Raw genomic sequence first — 22,303 nt, 5'->3', positions numbered from 1 at the left:
GCCATCGCAAATAAGGATAAGAACTACCCGGTGGCACGCCATTTCGAGACCCATCATGAAAGCAATAGGGATCTATTGTCCTTCTACCTTATAGATCAACTTGATAGAAGGGAGCGAGGTGGGGACAGGATAAGACTTCTTAGAGCAATGGAGTCTAGGTACATTATCGACCTTCAGAGCATGCAGCCGAGAGGGCTTAACAACGACAAAGAACTCTGGGTACATTTAGAATAGTTAATATCTAGTCCCAGATTGGTTCAGGATAAAAACACCTGCATTGTAATAAGAACAAGTGAGACCTGCAATTTGAAAAAATGTAACTTTTTAGCTAGCAGCATAGAATCTGGTACCATGAATTATGATATATATGGATCCTTGCCCATACAGGGCTCCATATTCAGGGTTGACAAAACAAGGCACACAGATGAATTGTCCACCTAGCCCATACAGGGCAGAATTCAATATGTAAATCTGTGAACCATGTGAGAGTTATGACAATCTACATCCTTGATAAATTGTCGAAATGCAATCATGTCAAGTAAGGTGGATACAGAAAGAATGTACATATACATGTGAATGAATGTCTGTGGACAACATGCCTTGCCGGTCAACAATTTGTTTTTAATAATTTTTGTATTATATGCACTTTTGCACAGGCACTTTTTCCAGAATGTCATTACATCCCCCTGTTAACATTGTAACACGCTGCTACAAAAGAGTTTGTAATTTTGCACGTTAAAACATGGCCGCCACACACCATCAAGGCGAGCAACAGTCCACTCTCTATGTTTGGGGTAGTGGTAGGGGATTTAATGACAACGTACACAATGAATGGCTGACACTGAAGAAGCCAAATCGGTGAAACGCGTATGTCAAGGGGGGCAGGGGGGTCTGCCAATAAACCACTTTTGGTGAAAACATCAACTTGGAGTGCCGTTCTTTTCTAACCTTTGCAAGGATCACGGAGGTGTGTTGCGAACATTGAAACGCGTCTCACCAGCGCGGAATTGAGCACCCGGGTAATGAGGAGGAGCGACGGCGGTGAAGGGAGCTGTTCGATAAATAAAAAAAAAAAATATATATATATATATATATATATATATATATATATATATTACCTACTGGCGGTCGCCAGTAGGTAGTTATAGTTAGGATAATTTTCAATGTTAAATCTCAACATTCTATTTTGAATAACTTTGGCGCCGGTTGTCGAATCTGCCTGAAATTTTCAGGAAAATGGTCTCATGGCGGTCCGGTCCTTCCCTGAAAGTTTGGGGGGGATTCGTCAAGCGGGGGCTGAGATAAAAGGGGGGTCCCAAAACGCGTTTTCCCCATGTTAATTTCCATAGGGCGGTCGATTTCACTTTTAGCCCGAACGGCTGAATGGATTTCCACCAAACTTGGCAAAATTGTAGGGACTGGTAGCCCGATGTGCCTTTGCTATGTCTCAAGATATGTGCTTCAGTGGATTTTGAGAAATTAACGTTCAAAAAAATATATATATCTATAGGCGCTCTCGGGTGCGCGCACCCGTGAGCGCTCCCGGCGCGACACGCGACTTGCGCGCAGAAAGCTGGTTGGCTCTCAGTTGTCTGTAAACATTCTAAACAGTCCGGAGCGGCCGCCATCTTGTCTATCGGTAAAATCTAGTCATAAGAGGTGGCAAAAACAAAGGGTGGAATTGACCATAAGGGGGCAGGGTAGACCCCCCTGACCCCCTAGGTGTGATATGGGGGCCATTAAAGGGCCCCGCGGGGCCTCAAAATTTTTTTTTTTTTTTTCGATTTTCGCGGGGGAAGCGCCTGGTGCGCGCACGGGGGAGCGGGTGAAGCGACTGGTGCGCGCACGGGGGAGCGTATCGGGGAGGGTACTATGGAAAAATAATCACTTCAAAAATTGTATGTTTATGAATTGTTTTTTTTTTTTATTTGTTTATACTTCATGAATTACATATAAAAAAGAATATTGTCTGATACAATTGATATTATTAAAGATAAATTTATTCCTCTGATTCTGTTTCATAATTTAATAAAATTTCTAACATAATATTGTCCGGAATTTCCTCATAATTATATGTACATGATTCAATTTCTTCCAAACATTCTATAAACTGTTCATCCAAAGAGTCATCCATGAAATCAACTTCTTTTTTTTCATCTTCTGGTTTTTCCACCTTTACTTTGATAGAAGTATCATTTGCCTTATTTTCTCCTTCCATTTTCTTTCTGTAAATTGCATATAAATTAACTATATTAGTAGAGCTAGTATACCAGAGAAGCCTAACTCAATCCATAACTATTACAGAGAAGTCTATGTCTATCTCTAACTATTAAAGAGGGATAGCATATCACTAACAGAATATTTTTTAAGAAATAAACTTAATGTGTACAATATACTTCCATAATTAGAAGTTACCTTAGAGAAATTAGTTGAAGTTGACAGTGAAATTTGTTTTCAAGTGTACTTCAGGAAGCAGTAGTCAAAATGGCTGTGTTTCCCTCTCTTCTTTTATATATATTGTTGTACTTAACCAATCAAACGACAGGAAAAAATCGTAGAAAATGAGAGATACTTTTTAATTGGTTGTAAATTCTAACATTACAAGTGTGTTTTTGTCATGTAATTTACCTCAGGATATTTAGACAGGCCTGTAGCCTAAATGTCTCAATGGAATTTCACCAAATTTGGGCAAATGGTAGGGACTGCTATGTAGTAGGGCGTATTCTATATTTGATGAAAGTGTCTCCATTGGGTTTTCCGTAAATTACTTTCCCACCTTTTTTTATTTTGCGCTTACTAGTGCGCGCTCAAGTACGCGCACGGGCAGCGTATCGGGAGTCATCCATTTTGTGTTTCGGAACAATCGAGACACAAGATGGAGGGTAAACAATGTTCGGAATGGATAGAAGGGGGAACTGTAGAGACTTCTTGACCCTCTAGGTTTTCTGAGGGGGGCTTAGGAGGCTCATAAACGTAAAAAAAAAAAAAAAATTCTTTAATTTTCCACGGGGGAAGCGCCTGGTGCGCGCACCTTTAAGCGTTCTCGTACGCGTACTTTGGTGAAAAATAGTGAAAAAAGTTAGAAAAAAATAAACGCTTTGAATGATCAGAGTTAGGGTAGCTCTGAAAAGAGCTTTTGGGTTCTGTGGTTGATTTAGGTACCTACAAGTAGGTTCCAATACACATTCTTAAATTCAGGAGAATATTCTATTCCCCTCATCTGAGAAGTGCACTCCATCTCCTCTGTAGATGTCTTGCATGTTGTAACGCAAGTTATTATTGTATAATGAACCCATTCCATAGTCTCTCATGTAAGCAGAAACAGATTTATTTACATGTTTCCGTGCTTTCTCAAATTGTGGACCAAATTGGTTGGACCAGTTCCATTTCTGTCTTTGGCATATATTGGAATATACCAAGGCAGTGTGGGGAAAAAGTATCATCAATTGATGAAAGGTGTCCTTTAATAGCATTTCCAGACCTACCCCAGTTAATGTGCCTAGATCGTTTCCACCACAGTGCACAATTATAAGGTCAGGTTCTGGCAGATGCAAAAAGGTTTTCACCAATGGTATCAATTGGTGACATTTTAATCCTCTGTGGCCAATCCACTTGATTTCCACATTTGATAAATCAAGGTTATGAAAATTTCTGCTAGCTGCATACCTTTGAGCCCAGTGGATGTAGCTATGTCCAATAACCCAAACAGAGTACATGATGTGAGAAGGTTCTGGTCCAGTCAGATGAAGTGTGGGAATGAAATGGCAGTTGGAACAGTAGGAGTTCACAAAAAAATAATTGTGGAGTTTCTGTGCTCTTGAATCACTAGCAATGATTGGTGGATTCAGATAGTTGAAAACTGAAAGTTAGGGTGTATGGTTATGTTGTGTGAAAGAAGCAATTTGAATGGTTTAAAAAAAATCACCAAAAGCAAAAATACCCTGTATAGGCTGCTGTATTCACAGGTCAAACATCCTTGCTGAGTTAATTTGCAACATTGTAAGATAAACTTTTGAACCTTAGAGTTCAGTTAGGAGGGAGTTGCTATGGTAACAGATAGAAAGGTTTGAGAGGGGGATGGGTGTTGGTTTGAAAATAGTGAGGGAAGAGTTTTCATTGGTTGAATTAAGGCATATGTGTACAAAGATAGAGATTTTCTATGCCAGTCTTGGTTTCAGTGTATTGAGAGCACACCTTTTCCTCTGCTAAAGAAAAATTGGTGTGTGTGTCTGACACTGTTTTCAATCTCCAAAAGCATTTCTAAAGGTAAGTAATGATTCATTTAATTTAGATAGAGATTTATTTTCTCTATGGAGAATATTTGGAAGCAGATAGTTATGTTTTAGAAGTGAAATTGTATGTTAGTATATAAGTCCTGCGCAGTGTTTTTTACATGTTATTTAAAAATCGATTTTGGGTGCAAATGAATGGTATTTTTATTTGGCCTTTTTTATGATTGCCATGTGCAGTTGATGCATGACTTTAAACATGGGTAATAAGTGATGCACTGGTGGCGCCAGGCTTTTATAAATGAGGCCCTGATTTTGTTTGATGAGATTGAGTGGTTTTAGTTAGGTTCTGTGCAGTGTTTCTTACATGTTATTGAAAAATCGATTTTTGGGTGCAATTGATTGGTATATGTATTTGGCCCTTATTTATGAATGCCATGTGCAGCTGATGCATGACTTTAAACATGGGTAATAAGTGACGCACTGGTGGCGCAAGGCTTTCATAAATAAGGCCCTGACTTTGTTTGATGATATTGAATGGTTGTACTTAGGTTCTGTGCAGTGTTCCTTACATGTTATTTAAAAATCGATTTTTGGGTGCAATTGATTGGTATATGTATTTGGCCCTTATTTATGAATGCCATGTGCAGCTGATGCATGACTTTAAACATGGGTAATAAGTGACGCACTGGTGGCGCAAGGCTTTCATAAATAAGGCCCTGACTTTGTTTGATGATATTGATTGGTTGTACATAGGTTCTGCGCCGTGTTCCTTACATGTTATTGAAAAATCGATTTTTGGGTGCAATTGATTAGTATATGTATTTTGCCCTAATTTATGATTGCCATGTGCAACTGATGCATGACTTTAAACATGGGTAATAAGTGACGCACTGGTGGCGCAAGGCTTTCATAAATAAGGCCTGACTTTGTTTGATGATATTGAGTGGTTGTACTTAGGTTCTGTGCAGTGTTCCTTACATGTTATTCAAAAATCGATTTTTGGGTGCAATTGATTGGTATATGTATTTGGTCCTTATTTATGATTGCCATGTGCAGCTGATGCATGACTTTAAACATGGGTAATAAGTGACGCACTGGTGGCGCAAGGCTTTCATAAATAAGGCCCTGACTTTGTTTGATGATATTGATTGGTTGTACTTAGGTTCTGCGCCGTGTTCCTTACATGTTATTGAAAAATCGATTTTTGGGTGCAATTGATTAGTATATGTATTTTGCCCTAATTTATGATTGCCATGTGCAACTGATGCATGACTTTAAACATGGGTAATAAGTGACGCACTGGTGGCGCAAGGCTTTCATAAATAAGGCCTGACTTTGTTTGATGATATTGAGTGGTTGTACTTAGGTTCTGTGCAGTGTTCCTTACATGTTATTCAAAAATCGATTTTTGGGTGCAATTGATTGGTATATGTATTTGGCCCTTATTTATGATTGCCATGTGCAGCTGATGCATGACTTTAAACATGGGTAATAAGTGACGCACTGGTGGTGCAAGGCTTTCATAAATAAGGCTCTGACTTTGTTTGATGATATTGATTGGTTGTACATAGGTTCTGCACAGTGCTTCTTACATGTTAAACAAAAATCGATTTTTGGGTGCAATTGATTGGTATATGTATTTGGCCCTTATTTATGAATGCCATGTGCAGCTGATGCATGACTTTAAACATGGGTAATAAGTGACGCACTGGTGGCGCAAGGCTTTCATAAATAAGGCCCTGACTTTGTTTGATGATATTGATTGGTTGTACTTAGGTTCTGCGCAGTGTTTCTTACATGTTATTGAAAAATCGATTTTTGGGTGCAATTGATTAGTATATGTATTTTGCCCTAATTTATGATTGCCATGTGCAACTGATGCATGACTTTAAACATGGGTAATAAGTGACGCACTGGTGGCGCAAGGCTTTCATAAATAAGGCCCTGACTTTGTTTGATGATATTGATTGGTTGTACTTAGGTTCTGTGCAGTGTTCCTTACATGTTATTCAAAAATCGATTTTTGGGTGCAATTGATTGGTATATGTATTTTGCCCTAATTTATGATTGCCATGTGCAGCTGATGCATGACTTTAAACATGGGTAATAAGTGACGCACTGGTGGCGCAAGGCTTTCATAAATAAGGCCTGACTTTGTTTGATGATATTGAGTGGTTGTACTTAGGTTCTGTGCAGTGTTCCTTACATGTTATTCAAAAATCGATTTTTGGGTGCAATTGATTGGTATATGTATTTGGCCCTTATTTATGAATGCCATGTGCAGCTGATGCATGACTTTAAACATGGGTAATAAGTGACGCACTGGTGGCGCAAGGCTTTCATAAATAAGACCCTGACTTTGTTTGATGATATTGAGTGGTTGTACTTAGGTTCTGTGCAGAGTTCCTTACATGTTATTCAAAATTCGATTTTTGGGTGCAATTGATTGGTATATGTATTTGGCCCTTATTTATGAATGCCATGTGCAGCTGATGCATGACTTTAAACATGGGTAATAAGTGACGCACTGGTGGCGCAAGGCTTTCATAAATAAGGCCCTGACTTTGTTTGATGATATTGATTGGTTGTACATAGGTTCTGCGCCGTGTTCCTTACATGTTATTGAAAAATCGATTTTTGGGTGCAATTGATTAGTATATGTATTTTGCCCTAATTTATGATTGCCATGTGCAACTGATGCATGACTTTAAACATGGGTAATAAGTGATGCACTGGTGGCGCAAGGCTTTCATAAATAAGGCCTGACTTTGTTTGATGATATTGAGTGGTTGTACTTAGGTTCTGTGCAGTGTTCCTTACATGTTATTCAAAAATCGATTTTTGGGTGCAATTGATTGGTATATGTATTTGGCCCTTATTTATGATTGCCATGTGCAGCTGATGCATGACTTTAAACATGGGTAATAAGTGACGCACTGGTGGCGCAAGGCTTTCATAAATAAGGCCCTGACTTTGTTTGATGATATTGATTGGTTGTACTTAGGTTCTGCGCCGTGTTCCTTACATGTTATTGAAAAATCGATTTTTGGGTGCAATTGATTAGTATATGTATTTTGCCCTAATTTATGATTGCCATGTGCAACTGATGCATGACTTTAAACATGGGTAATAAGTGACGCACTGGTGGCGCAAGGCTTTCATAAATAAGGCCTGACTTTGTTTGATGATATTGAGTAGTTGTACTTAGGTTCTGTGCAGTGTTCCTTACATGTTATTCAAAAATCGATTTTTGGGTGCAATTGATTGGTATATGTATTTGGCCCTTATTTATGATTGCCATGTGCAGCTGATGCATGACTTTAAACATGGGTAATAAGTGACGCACTGGTGGTGCAAGGCTTTCATAAATAAGGCTCTGACTTTGTTTGATGATATTGATTGGTTGTACATAGGTTCTGCACAGTGCTTCTTACATGTTAAACAAAAATCGATTTTTGGGTGCAATTGATTGGTATATGTATTTGGTCCTTATTTATGATTGCCATGTGCAGCTGATGCATGACTTTAAACATGGGTAATAAGTGACGCACTGGTGGCGCAAGGCTTTCATAAATAAGGCTCTGACTTTGTTTGATGATATTGATTGGTTGTACATAGGTTCTGCACAGTGCTTCTTACATGTTATTGAAAAATCGATTTTTGGGTGCAATTGATTGGTATATGTATTTGGCCCTTATTTATGAATGCCATGTGCAGCTGATGCATGACTTTAAACATGGGTAATAAGTGACGCACTGGTGGCGCAAGGCTTTCATAAATAAGGCCCTGACTTTGTTTGATGATATTGATTGGTTGTACTTAGGTTCTGCGCCGTGTTTCTTACATGTTATTGTAAAATTGATTTTTGGGTGCAATTGATTAGTATATGTATTTTGCCCTAATTTATGATTGCCATGTGCAACTGATGCATGACTTTAAACATGGGTAATAAGTGACGCACTGGTGGCGCAAGGCTTTCATAAATAAGGCCTGACTTTGTTTGATGATATTGAGTGGTTGTACTTAGGTTCTGTGCAGTGTTCCTTACATGTTATTCAAAAATCGATTTTGGGGTGCAATTGATTGGTATATGTATTTGGCACTTATTTATGATTGCCATGTGCAGCTGATGCATGACTTTAAACATGGGTAATAAGTGACGCACTGGTGGCGCAAGGCTTTCATAAATAAGGCTCTGACTTTGTTTGATGATATTGATTGGTTGTACATAGGTTCTGCACAGTGTTTCTTACATGTTATTCAAAAATCGATTTTTGGGTGCAATTGATTGGTATATGTATTTGGCCCTTATTTATGATTGCCATGTGCAGCTGATGCATGACTTTAAACATGGGTAATAAGTGACGCACTGGTGGCGCAAGGCTTTCATAAATAAGGCCCTGACTTTGTTTGATGATATTGATTGGTTGTACATAGGTTCTGCGCAGTGTTTCTTACATGTTATTCAAAAATCGATTTTTGGGTGCAATTGATTGGTATATGTATTTGGCCCTTATTTATGATTGCCATGTGCAGCCGATGCAAGACTTTAAACATGGGTAATAAGTGACGCACTGGTGGCGCAAGGCCTTTATAAATCAGACCCTGACTTTGTTTGATGATATTGAGTGGTTGTACTTAGGTTTTGCGCAGTGTTTCTTACATGTTATTGAAAAATCGATTTTTGGGTGCAATTGATTGGTATTTGCATTTGGCCCTTATTTATGAATGGCATGTGCAGCTGATGCTTGACTTTAAACATGGGTAATAAGTGACGCACTGGTGGCGCAAGGCCTTTAAAAATAAAGCCATGAGTTGCTATTGTATAAACTTAAATATGTTGCAATTTATTGTTTATATTGTTTGCTTTTTAACATTACTTTGTTGTTTGCTAATAGTGGTCTTTCATGTGTTTTTTTAACAGAACAACAGATTCAAATCAACTTCTGAAAAGCAAGCAAAAATGCCTTCAAGGCAAAGAAATATCAAAAATACCATACGGAAAAGGAGAACATCAACAACAGAGTTTATGGAATCCTCTTCAACAACTACTTCAAAAAACACCAGAAAAGCTTCTGGTAAGCCAATTAAGTCTTTTCTTCGTAACATATGTCGTAGGAAAAAAAATGAAATTGCTAATGTGAATATACAGAAAAAGTCAACAAATCTAAAAAGGAAAGAGAAGCCCACAAAAAATGTTTCCATTGGACCAGGAGAGAAGAGAATGGTTAGCAATAGAAGAGTAAATGTTTTTAGGGACATTCGTAGGCGAATGTTTCGCAATAGGGTAGTTTTAAATTTGCTAAAAAATGAAAAGAAAATTAAACTAAAAGCTGCTTTTTACAAGAAAAAGAAAAGTGTAGAAAAGATTGTTGATCAGGCTTTTGAAGTTAAGAAAAAATTATTTATTTTAATAATCAATAGAATTAGGATACTTAATAAGGCAATGGATGTTTTCAAATCGAACAGTAGATGGAAAAGAATTATTAATCGGAGTAATTTTTGTGAAGTATTTTCTGGTGAATGGATGCATAGTTCAAGTTCTGAGCCTTTTTTTAATGAGGAGAGTTACTTTCAGGAAAATGATTTGGTGCATGCGGTTGACACCAGTGGTCGTGCCTATGAGGTGAAAGATAGTTGTGTGATGGAAAAAGAGAAACTTGTACCTAGAGATGCAGAAGAGGTGTTAGCTGATGAAGTTTTAGGGAGACGTACTAAGGGTCCAGTGTACACATGGAAATGCAGTAGTATTTGTAGTGTGCGACAGGAATCAATTGATTTGCTTCGAAATTTCTTACGTACATATAGTAAAAAAAGTCTCAAACAAAAAATGAAGATCCTGCAAGAGTTAGATCCTTGCAGAGTGAGAGAAAGCACAGGTTTGCAAGGGCATTCACTAGCATGTCTTTCTAGAAAAGTTTGTCGGAGTGTTTTTCATCATTTTAGGATGTTAGCAGTGCATCATAATAACGTAAGGAAATTAGTGAGGAAGTTGTATTATGCAAAAAGTCCTGCACTTAAGCTTAAACAGTTAAATAGTGCTCTTTTGCATGGATCTGAAGTGGATGTGAAGACTATTTGTGAAGAAATTGAGTTTTGTTATTTTGGGAACAAAGAGGACAGTGTAGAAATAGATATAGTAATGGATGGTAATGCAGAAGATAATGGACAAATTTCAAGTATTGAAAAGTTTGATGAGGAAATTATCAAGTTTAAGGTGAAATCAAGTGAGAGGCCTAATGTAACTTGTGTGTGTTGTCGACGGACTCATTATAAAATTCAGACTAGGTTAGTTGATTTATATGCAAAAAGTGAATTGGAAAATAATAGTGAATGGGAGGATTTTGTAAGTTATTTGTTGGTGGAGAATTCTTTTGATTTGAGTTTGGATCAGCGTATTTGCACTTATTGTTTGAAAAAATTAAATGAAAATAGAATGCCTGCAAGAGCAGTTTATAATAATCTTCAGTTGATAGATATTCCTTCTGAATTGATGGATCTAAATACTTATGAATCTATTTTGATTCAATGTGTCCATCCTTTTCAGGCTATTGTACGCATGGAGCCTAAGACAGGGAAATTGCCTCCATCAGATTTACTGAGAGGATTAAAGGGAAGAGTTGTTTATTTGCCTCTAGATGTAAAGAAAAATATTAATACAATTGGTGTAGAAAGAGCAGAAGAAGATCCTTTAGTTATTCTAGTTAATGGGGTTCCAACAAAGAGTAAGAAAATTTGGCAAGATTTAGTGGATGTTAAAAAAGTCAAGAAGGCAACGTTGTATTTAGTTAAAAACAATGAGTACTACAAACATGTAAGTGTTGGAGTTGAGGAAACAGCTACAGAAGAAGATAGTGATTCTTCAGTTGGTCAAATTGAAAAAGTTGATGTGTCTAGAACTGAAGAAATATATGAACATTATACTGTTCATCCTTTGCATTCCAAAGAAGTAATGGGAAATGCAATTGACTTGTTTCAAATGAAGGCAGCAAAAGGAAGTCCCATTAGTGTATGGGAAGAAAGTTTGGAAGCTCGTTGTTTTCCACAATTATTTCCAACAGGTTGTGGTGGACGATATGATGATCGACCAGTTCAAATTCCTGCAGCTGAATACCGGACTCTAAGATTATATGCAGAAGATCCAAGGTTTCGTCAATGCATTCCATATTTATTTCATCTACTGTTTGAAAGTGATTTGTCTGGGCTTTCTTATGCAGTTAATCATATATTAAAAAGTGGACCTCATTTGCAAAATGTATGTGCAAGGGACTTTATGGAGAAAGTTAATCTGCAAGACAGTATTTTGGAATCTCAGCTAATCAATCTCATGGCATGTCAACGTGGAACCAATGAGTATTGGTTTCGTCGTCATGGAGAATTGAAATGTATGCTAAGAAACTTAGGAACTCCTACATGGTTCCTCACTCTTAGCTGTGCTGAGTATGCATGGGACGATTTACTTCAATTTCTACGAGAGGCAAATGAAAACATACCAAATATAGAATTGAAAACACCAGGAGAACTGTGTTCTTTAGATCCAGTGAATGTTTGCAGATATTTTAATCATAGATTTGAAGCTATGATGTCTTTTATTACCAACAAAAAAAATCCTCCCCTTGGAGAGGTTTTGGATTTCTTTTGGAGGAAGGAATATCAAGCGAGAGGTGCTCCTCATATACATATGTTGTTGTGGATTAAAGATGCACCCAAATTTGGAACAGATTCAGATGAAACAGTGATGAGTTTCATTGAAGAGTATTCAACATGTGCTGTTCCAAAATCTACTGAAGAAAACAATTTAAGGCAACAAGTTTTACGTTTTCAATCTCATCGTTGTGGAAAGTACTGTCGTCGAAAATTTAAAAACAAGGAAAAGTACTACACGAAATGTCGTTTTGCATTTCCTCGACCAGTGATTTCTAAGGGAAGAGTAAATAATTTGATGTCATCTCTACGACATACTGTGACGAGAAAATCTCCCAAAAACACATATAATTTGAAAAGAAATGAAGAATCTAAGTACATCAACGATTACAACCCAGTGATTTTGTCCATGTGGAATGCTAACATGGATATTCAGTTCGTTGCTGACAACTCTATTGCTGTGGCTCGATATGTGACATCTTACATCACCAAAAAAGAAAAGACAGAACTGAAGGAAATGTGGGAGGACATTTCACATGAAAAGAGTCTAAGCAAGAAATTATACAGTTTCAGTCTGAAGATGTTGTCGCATCGAGAAATTGGAGCATATGAATGTTCTGATCGGTTATCATCAGCAAGTCTCTATGCCAAATCAAGAACAATCATTTGGGTGAGTCTTGGTCTTGCTGCCACACGAAACCGAGTTTTGAAATCTGTACAAGAAATTGAATATTTGGCGGAAAAAGAACCAAACAGTACAGATATTTTGAAGACAAATATGTTGGATACATACTATCCAAATAGAAGTACTCACCTTGAGAACACATGTTTGTATGAAGTTCTTCAAAACTACAGTTATAAGAGGAACATCACAGAAGATATCAATAATGGAAAATATGCACTCATTGGCTATGAAGGATGTCTAGTGAAGCAGAAAAAAGGCCATTTGATTAATCATCGAAAATTGAGTTGTGAAGTTCCAGACAAAAGAGAATTTTACTACTTAGCTCTTTTGCAACTCTTTAAGCCATGGCGTACAGAAGAGGAACTACTTGGAGATTTTCTCTGTTATGAAGACTCTTTTAATGCAACTAAGGATACCATAGAATGTCCTATTTTTCTAAATTATCTGCAAATGTTGAATGAAGAAATGGAGCAAGAAACCACAATTGCTGAAGAGATAGCTAGAAACAGTTCTCAAGATAGTCAGAGTTCTACTTCATTGAGCCAGGATCCACTAGGAGGACCAATTATCCAAAATGAAGCTGCCACTGCCATGGATGAGGTGGAAAGAGCTATGGAACAAGCTCAAGAGGATGGAGTTAACTTAGAAGATTTGGTAACGCAACTAAACATTGAGCAGAAAAAGATATATGATGAAGTCACAGAGCAGATTGAACATGGATTCAGACATGAGAAAAAAGAGTGCTCATGTATATTATTTGACCCTGTCCGACTGTATGTAAGTGGAGAAGCGGGGACAGGAAAAAGTTTTCTAATTAAAGCCGTTGCAAGTTATCTGCAGAAAAGGACTGATTCACCACTGTCTTGTGTTGTAACTGCTCCAACTGGTCTGGCAGCACATAACATTAAAGGGATTACTCTACATCGTTTATTGATGCTGCCAGTTGAACATGATAATAAATTGCATTACAACAAGCTATCTGGAGATGCGTGTTCTGAAGTTTCAAGAGTCTTGAAGAAAATGAAACTTCTTATCATAGATGAAGTAAGCATGGTCTCAAATCTAATGCTTGCTTTTGTGCATTTGAGAATGCAAGAAATTCTTAAAACAGACTATGATGTGTTATTTGGAGGAAAACACATTATTGTTTTTGGAGATCTATTGCAGTTGACTCCAGTAAAAGGACAACCAGTGTTTAAAATGCTCACGCATGAAGATACCAGGAAGTCCCTTGGAAGCATTGGAAATGTTAATATATGGCTAAATTTTAAATATGCTGAACTGCTTCAAAATATGCGACAGGCCAAGGATGAAGATTATAAAAATATTCTACAAGATGTAAGAATTGGAAAAATGACTGAGAAAGGGAAAAAAGCTTTGCATAGTCGATTAATTTCAAATTTGTATCCAAATGAAAACATTCTTCCAGAGAATATTTTTAAAAAAATGACTGAGAAGAAATCTGGGATATGTTTGATGCCAACTCTGCAAGAATGTTCCATCTTCAACCAAAAAATGTTAGACTTAGAAAATGAAGAGATTGTGAAACTAGAAGCAATAGATAAAATAGAGCATATGGGTGCAACAATTGTTTTGTCAGAAAATTTGAAAATTAAATTGCATTCATTGGAGAAAAGTATTTCAAAAACAGCTGGTTTTGAAAAGACTCTGAATGTGTGTTTAAATTGTCGTATCATTTTGAGAAGGAATTTAAATGTTGAAAGCGGTCTGGTAAATGGAGCAATGGGTTATGTTGTTGATTTTGTGAATTACAGAAATAGAGATGGAATTGAATTTTTAAAAATAAAATTTGATGGCATTGAACAAGTACAACAAATAAGTCGTTGTTCTGCTAGATTTTTACTTGTAAAAGACTTATATGTTCGCCGAAAACAGTTTCCTGTTTGTTTGGCGTATGCAGTGACAATTCATAAATCTCAAGGTTTAAGTGTAGATAGTGCATTGGTGAACATTGGAAGATCTGTGTTTAAAGAGGGTATGGCATATGTGGCATTATCTCGAGTCAGAACTTTATCAGGATTGTATTTGATTGCATGTGATGAGACAAATATTTCTGCCGATCTAGATTGTGTTAAAGAATACAATAGGTTAAGAAGAGAGTATGCTCCACATTTGCCTCAATATCCTCTGTTTGAAAAACGTGTGGTAGGCCGAAAAAGAAGAAATGAGGATAATTGTAGTGAGGTAGTTGCAAAAAGACAAAAAGTAGAGAAAACTGTAATTGAAAACAGGAAGAAAAAGAATTGTGGAGAAAATGTTGTTGGATTTCAGTTTGAAAACAGTTCTGGTGTCAACTGCTATGCTAATGTAGTGGTTAATGTTGTTTTTTTTCTTAAAAGTTTACAAGAACAGATTGTTGAAAATCGGGATCAAAGATTGTGTGGTTTATTGAATTCTGTGTTTCAGAAATGTAGCAGTGTTACAGCACAAATAGAAAGTGTAACAGAAATTCGAAATATTTTAGATTTGTGTTCTGGTCAAGATAAATTTTCACAGAACATTCAGCAGGATTGTCAGGAATTTTTAATGTATATGTTTGGTGTTTTGGAAGATGAAGGTGTAGATGTAGATAATCTTTTCAGTCTTTCTTATCAATGGCAGCATGACTGCTACAATTGTAGTTTATCAAGTACTACTACAATAGACACTGAAAGATTTATATATTTGACTTTACCAGACTGTAAATCAGTGTCTTTTAAAAATCTAGTTAAAGCAGCAGATCATAATATGGTGTGTACCCAATGTAACTGTACAATGCTGTCCACATTATTTATACAAAGGTATGGGCAGTATATCATTTTAGTTTTCCAACGATGTAGACCTGATGGAACTAAATTGACAACTTCTATCAAAAATTTTGTGGCTTCTCAGTTATCAATTTCTGGAAGGACCTTTACAACTGAAGCTATTATTTATCATGATGGACCTTCGACCACCTCAGGACATTATACATGCTACTTAAAATCTGAAAATGGATGGAGTTACTGCAATGATTCTCATTTAACTTATAAACAACGTTTGCCTTATGACTCTACAAATTCTTATCTAGTGTTTTTAAAACCAAAGTTTTAGTAAAGGGAATTGGCCTTTGAAGACGGGAATAGTTAATAAAAGTTAGTTAGTTAGTTAGTTAATCTAATATTTGAAATTATTTATCTCATGTAGATACTTTAAGTGGATCTCAAAGTAAAAAATACCGATATATCAGACACAAATTGGCCGTGAGGATTGTGTATGGTATGATGTTTTTAGATCTTTTTTCATAGGAAGTCGATGAAATGGAACTCATAAGGAACAGCAGACTTTTTTTCTACCAAAAGGACCTTCACTATCTTCTATTTGGCCTCATGGAAAAGTAAGTGAATCAAAGATTAGTGTACATATATGAGATGTATGTTTGAATGGGTTTTTTTAAACACAATCTTTTAGATTGTGTTTTTTTTTTCCCGCTGTTATATGATGAAGACTTTGAACTCACTAATTTAAGTGGAATTCAATATATTCTGAGAACAGCAAAAATAAATAATGTAACATATTGTAGAAGTTATTGTGTAGTTTGCATTATGTAATTTATATTGTGTTCACATTGTTATGCACTCATTTTCTTTTTCACCCTTATTTACCTCTCTTTAATAATTTACAATCTTTTTTCATTGCTGTTTCTTTACTGTACTTCATTCACAACTTCTTAATCTAATAGGAACTATCTGCATTTCCTCAGTTCCTTCCACCACTTTTTATCTTTTTTATATTCTCTTAGTACCACTGCTTTAGTTTCCTAACCCTCTTTCTCTTTCTCCATTTTTTTTTCTTTCACACTCATTGTACTGTAGTTCAGTTAGTTCTTCCTTTTGTCTTTCTTTTACTCTCTCTCTTCTTTCTCTCTATTACTCCCCATGTGTTGCCCTTATTCACTTATATGTACCCTCTTTCACCCCTCTTTACTTATATTCACTGATATTTACTTTCCCTCAATCGCTGCTATTCTTTTCCTCTGATCCCGTCACTACCTGTCATTCTCATACTTAACTGTCCTTCTTTTTACTTTCAATATCCATTTATATTCTCCCTTAACCTCTACTTTAGTGTTCTTCCTATTTCTTCTTTCTTTTGCTCCCTTATTCATTTTTCTTTTCTCAGTTACTTCCTTTTACACTTTTTATCTGTCTTACTATCTATTACACAGTCCCTCCTTCATTTTTTTTTTCTTTTTTTTTGTTAGTGCGCTGACGGTACGCGCACGGGTGCGCGCACCGAAAGCGCACCAAAGTGAAATATAAAAAAAAAATATTTTAAATTAAAAATATTATCTCAATATACATTATAGTGTTCATTTTTACAAAAACATACTTTAGCAATTCACTAAAAAACACATAGGTATGAGTCTGTATAAAAAGTTAGGAATTAGCATTAAAAAAACCTATGAAATTCACTGAAAAAACCATAGGTTACACACCAGTTATAGTTAGAAATTAGCATTAAAAAAACCTATGAAATTCACTGAAAAAACCATAGGTTTCACACCAGTTATAGTTAGGAATTAGCATTTAAAAAACCTTACAAATTCACTGAAAAAACCATAGGTTTCACACCAGTTATAGTTAGCTGGAAATTTTACTGATATAAAACCATTGAAATTCCCACGTTATAGTTAGTCGGACTCACTATAACTTGCGCGTGCAATGCACTGCTGATGACGTCACATATTACATCACTCATGACATGGTCAGTGACATCACTCATGACATCACTGATGACACCATCCAGTGAATATGTGTCTTTCTGAAAAATAAATATTAGTGAGTTATGTTTAAATATTTAAATACATATATTAGTGTTTCACTTTGTGTATAAGTGGCTACATGTGTTGATAAGTAGCTACATGCGTATGTATATGGGTTATTTGATATTTTTATTAGTATTAGTATGAGTGTCTATATGGTTAGGTGGAGGTATTACTTAGCACATAGATGCATGAGTGACTGACTCTTTGTTTGTATGTGTTTTGAAGACAGCATATGTACAGGACTGTATGGGTGGATGAGTGTCTATATGTGTTTGTTAGTGAGTGAATGACTGTCTCACTAGTGTCTTTATCAGTAACTACATATGTTTTAATCTAGTATATATGAATATTGATGTATATAAGTGAGTATATGTGAGAGTAAGAGATTGTAAGATTTCCTGTTTAAATAAGTATGTGTTTCTATAAGTGATTGTTTAAGAGAATAAATATGTGTAATTTTCAATAGAAGTAAGGTGGAAGTGTGTGTATAACTCTATATTCAAATAAATGGTTGTTCAATAGTTTATTTGCACGTGTGAATATGTGTGTGAGTAACTTTTGGATGAATGTCGGTGTGTAACAGGATGTATAGGTGTATCTCTTCATATGATGAGTGAGTATATGTATGAGTGACTATATAGAACTGTTGGTGAATGAGTGGATGTGTATATAGATAGTGGAAGTACAGAATTGCTTGTTGTAACTGATATAGGTATGTCCATTTTTTAAAAATTTCAGTTTCTATTTTTGAATATGTGTCTCAAGGGTTACTTTACACTGAGAGGAGGTCTGTCACTATGTCACAAGGATGGTGTCATGAGTGATGTCACTGACCATGTCATGAGTGATGTAATATGTGATGTCATCAGCAGTGCATTGTACGCGCAAGTTATAGTGAGTCCGACTAACTATAACGTGGGAATTTCAATGGTTTTATATCAGTAAAATTTCCAGCTAACTATAACTGGTGTGAAACCTATGGTTTTTTCAGTGAATATATATATATATATATATATTCACTGAAAAAACCATAGGTTATAGACCATATATAGTTAGGAATTAGCATTTACAAAACCTTATTTTACTCACACAAAACCATTGAAATTTCATATATAGTTACTTGCACTAACTATATATCGTGCACCCGCAATCCACTGCTGATCATGTCACATATTACATCATTCATGACATGGTTAGTGACATCACTGATGACATCACTGATGACATCATCCAGTGACTGTATGTTTCTGTAAAGTTAAAATATCTCTTACATATTGAAGAATGAGTGGATATATAAGTGTCTGGATGAAGGATTTAGTAGGTGCATGACTGACTGTATGAGTGAGTGATTAAATGTGTCTCACTGAGTGCATGGGTTAGTGACTAAACTGTCTTAATTTGTGCATCATTATGTCTGTTGTTCTGTAAACTGTTCCATGTGTTGATAAGTAGCTATATGAGTAACTATATGGGTTATTGATTGGTTGCCCAAGTATTTCTATGGGATACTGAGTGTGTGTGTGGGTGGCTGGGAGGTGTGTGACTCTGTGCATAGATGTGTGAGCAGTTGATTCACTAGATGTATGGTTTCAAAAGTGCATGTGGAAACAGCTGTATGGGCGGTTGACTGTGTGCATGAGTGTATTGGTGAGTGAATGGATATCTCAGTGCTACATGTCAAAGTAAGTACATATGTAAAACACAGTACATGTGAGAGTTGACATATATAAATAACTGTGCATAAGAGCCAGTGAATGTGTGAGTGGCTGTATGGATCATTGTGAACTTGTATCAGGGATTGTATAAGAGAGTAAATATGTGTTAGTATATGTTTGAATAAGTAAAGTTTGTATAACTGTATATTTGAGGAAATGGAGGTGTGATTGATTCTTTGCATGACTGACTAGGTGTGTGAGTAACTCCATGGATGAGTGACAGTCTGTGAGTGTCTGTTTACACTGATTGTATCTAAGGTTATATTAGAGTCTGAAGAGGTTCATCGTATTATCACATGAATGATATCATCAGTGATGTTATCAGTCATGTCAAATGAGATGTTTTCAGTGATGTCATCAGTGATGTCATTTGAGATGTCATCAGTGATGTCATCAGTGATGTCACTAACCATGTCATGAATGATGTAATATGTGACATCATCAGCAGTGGATTGCGGGTGCGCGATATATAGTTAGCGCTTATAACTATATATGGAATTTCAATGGTTTTATGCGAGTAAAATAAGGTTTTGTAAATGCAAATCCCTAACTATATATGGCCTAAAACCAATGGTTTTTTCATTGAATTTTCAAGGTTTTGTAAATGCAAATTCCTAACTATATATCCACTATAACCTATGGTTTTTTCTGTGAATTTCATTGGTTTTTTAATAGCAAATATGAAAAGCTTTAAAATGTCAAGTACGTGATAGATAAAAACATTTTCGTATTTATGCACGCTGATGTGCTTTGAACGCTGCACCCCCCCCCCTCTTTTGTCTTAGTAGTACTCTCTCTTTGCAGATACTGAAGGGTAGTTAACGCAGGCCTTTACCCCCGTTGTAATCCGTCGTGCCTGCTTGTCTCTCCATTTGATTGATTGTTGTCCAAGCATTTACTGTTTTAGAATTGGTTCTCTTTGGATCATTCTCTATTTACAAACAAGCACAAAGTCGCAATACTATGTTTAGTCTTTGCAGATAGTGAAAAATCGTGTAAAAAAATAAAAATAATCGAGCAAAATCAGTAGGCCACTAATTGGATCTCTTTTTGACCTCGCTAAAATAGAAATATTAGGAACAACCCTTCATGAGAAATACGAAAATAGTGAGATGAACTGAGCTCCACACCATGAGGGCTGCAAGACAGCTCGGCTCCATCACCCATCCCGCACAAAATAACGACAAACCCTATGCAAATATTAAAAATATAGACAACACACCAGCAAAGAAACAGGGTAAAACATTTTATTAAAAAACTATTTACATAACGTTGGTTTATAAGATGATGTCAGTAGTGGACCGATGTGTGAATAGGTCGAAAGCAGCACAAGGCTCCAAGATCCGGATGGCAAGCTCCTGGATGTTGGGTGCCATAGTTCAGAGTTCTGAGTTTGAGCCTTTTTCAATGCCTGTGCTTTGTTGAATCAAAATGGCGGCTTGACACAAAGCTGACTCAAGCGTTGCTACTGATGCTATGCAGACCAAAACTGGTTTTCAGTTTGTACATTTTTCTAGATTTTTCAATCCAAGTTTGGTTGACTTTGTAGAACAATGGCTTCAAATTTTCATCATACGGTGTGGTGGCGCTGACTGGGGGGGGGCGCTTCGCTCCTGCCCCCTCCCCAAGTAAGATTTTCATACGTGAAAGTACGTTAATGGTTTTGGTCCCTGAGTTGCTTCGATGTCACTGCCATTCTCAAATGGCATAAGTTCTGGATGTTGGGTGCCATAGTTAAGAGTTCTGAGCAGCGCTTGTAACACTGTCTGAAGCTTATTTCCACCTACTGCAGCTTCACTATTCTCAAAGTAAGTGAGTGTCGTTTGTGGACCTGACTGCATTAGAAAACAATGTGATATGTTACCTTCCTAAACAGCTTGACGGAGGCCCCTGAGGGGCGGTGTGATGGCCATGGACTCGGAGAAGACGCTTGGCTCCGACACCCTCCCCAAGTCTTATAGCACTGGTGTAGCCTGAGATCGCCCCCGACATAGGCGGCCGGCTCCCGGGGTCCGGCGGAACTTTTTGCCTTTTGATGACTCTTCAATTCTGAACCTTGTCCCATCCAGCTGAGTTGCGCCCACTCTTGTGGCTACAGCGTCTTGCCCACCATCCAGCTGAATTGCGCCCACTCTTGCGGTGCAGCGATAGGCGGCTGCCACAGGACTCTCAAAATGGCGGCCGGCTCCTCGGTTTTGGGCCTGGTCCACTAAAATGGCCCTGGGACACCTTTGAACTCGGACGCTTCCCTGATAGGGCTTGGGTCCCATTCTCGAAAAGCGTCCCCTCAGCCGTGAAGATTCTACAAAAGTCTTGGGGGCCTCCGACTCCCGCAGGCTTCTGGTGGGGAGCGGCTGCCATGATTGCTCGTGGAATGGCCACGACGGAGCTACGAGATGGTAGTGGTCTCATGCTGACGCCAGCTTTAGTCTGAAACATCCAGAAACACTGTAGACTACCAATTCGATCAGTTCCGGTAGCGCCCCAACATGACCCGGAAGAGAAGAACTTGCCCTCCCCTCTTTGACTGATGGTTCTTGTTGCCTGTCCCCTCTGTTGTCATTTAACAGAACTTTTTGGACTGCTGAAAGGAGTTGTGTTCCGAACGCTGGTTGGTGGAGACATTTTGACTATATTCTTGACCTACGTTGTCGCGTAATGCGTTATATGACACGCCGCGTTACCGCACCCGGAAGTGATCCGAGGCGCGGCGCGCAGCACGTAACGTAAGCATAACAGGACATGTGACTTGTTAATAAAACTTTTCATTGGTTCATTTTACTTTTGTTAATTTAATGATGAAAAGCTTGGTCATATGACCTAAAAATTACGCTTTTTATTGTTTTCGAACAATATTTTTTTTTCAAACATATGTTATAATATTCCAGGCTAATGTACTTTCCCGGAAAATTTACAACTGTCTTGTAAGTAAAATATATTCCTTTTTCGAGAAAAAGGGCGTTTCTTCCTTCCATGACGGAGCTGTTGAGTAAAAGAGATTCGGCCTGCTGTCTTAGTCGCCGATACGCCTGATCATCAGATTCTTATCGATCACTTTATATTGCAGACATGAAAAACACAACTGCCCTTAAGCATTTATCTTTACTGCGTTCCTACATATTATACCTTTTATCCGTCATGTAATTGGACTGCTTTATTTCACTTGCCTTTACTGATTCGAAAACAGTGACTAAAAGTAAAAACTTTACCAATGTAAATA

At 37.1% G+C, this 22,303-nt stretch overlaps 1 protein-coding gene across 1 annotated transcript in view; it reads left to right on the top strand.

Moving 5' to 3' along the window:
- The first annotated feature begins 4,161 nt into the window (after positions 1 to 4,161).
- LOC147718247 (uncharacterized) overlaps positions 4,162 to 22,303 on the top strand; it is a 58,358-nt gene continuing 40,216 nt past the window's right edge. Inside the window, exons 1-2 of the mRNA XM_086967173.1 lie at positions 4,162 to 4,266; positions 9,157 to 14,889. Coding sequence (XP_086823299.1) covers positions 9,196 to 14,889 — 5,694 coding nt within the window. The 5' untranslated portion in view covers positions 4,162 to 4,266; positions 9,157 to 9,195. The remainder of the gene's footprint in view (positions 4,267 to 9,156; positions 14,890 to 22,303) is intronic.

Source organism: Lissotriton vulgaris, chromosome 4_1 (assembly GCF_964263255.1).
Source record: "Lissotriton vulgaris chromosome 4_1, aLisVul1.2, whole genome shotgun sequence".
NCBI lineage: Eukaryota > Metazoa > Chordata > Amphibia > Caudata > Salamandridae > Lissotriton > Lissotriton vulgaris.
This window is presented reverse-complemented; position numbering and strand designations above follow the sequence as displayed.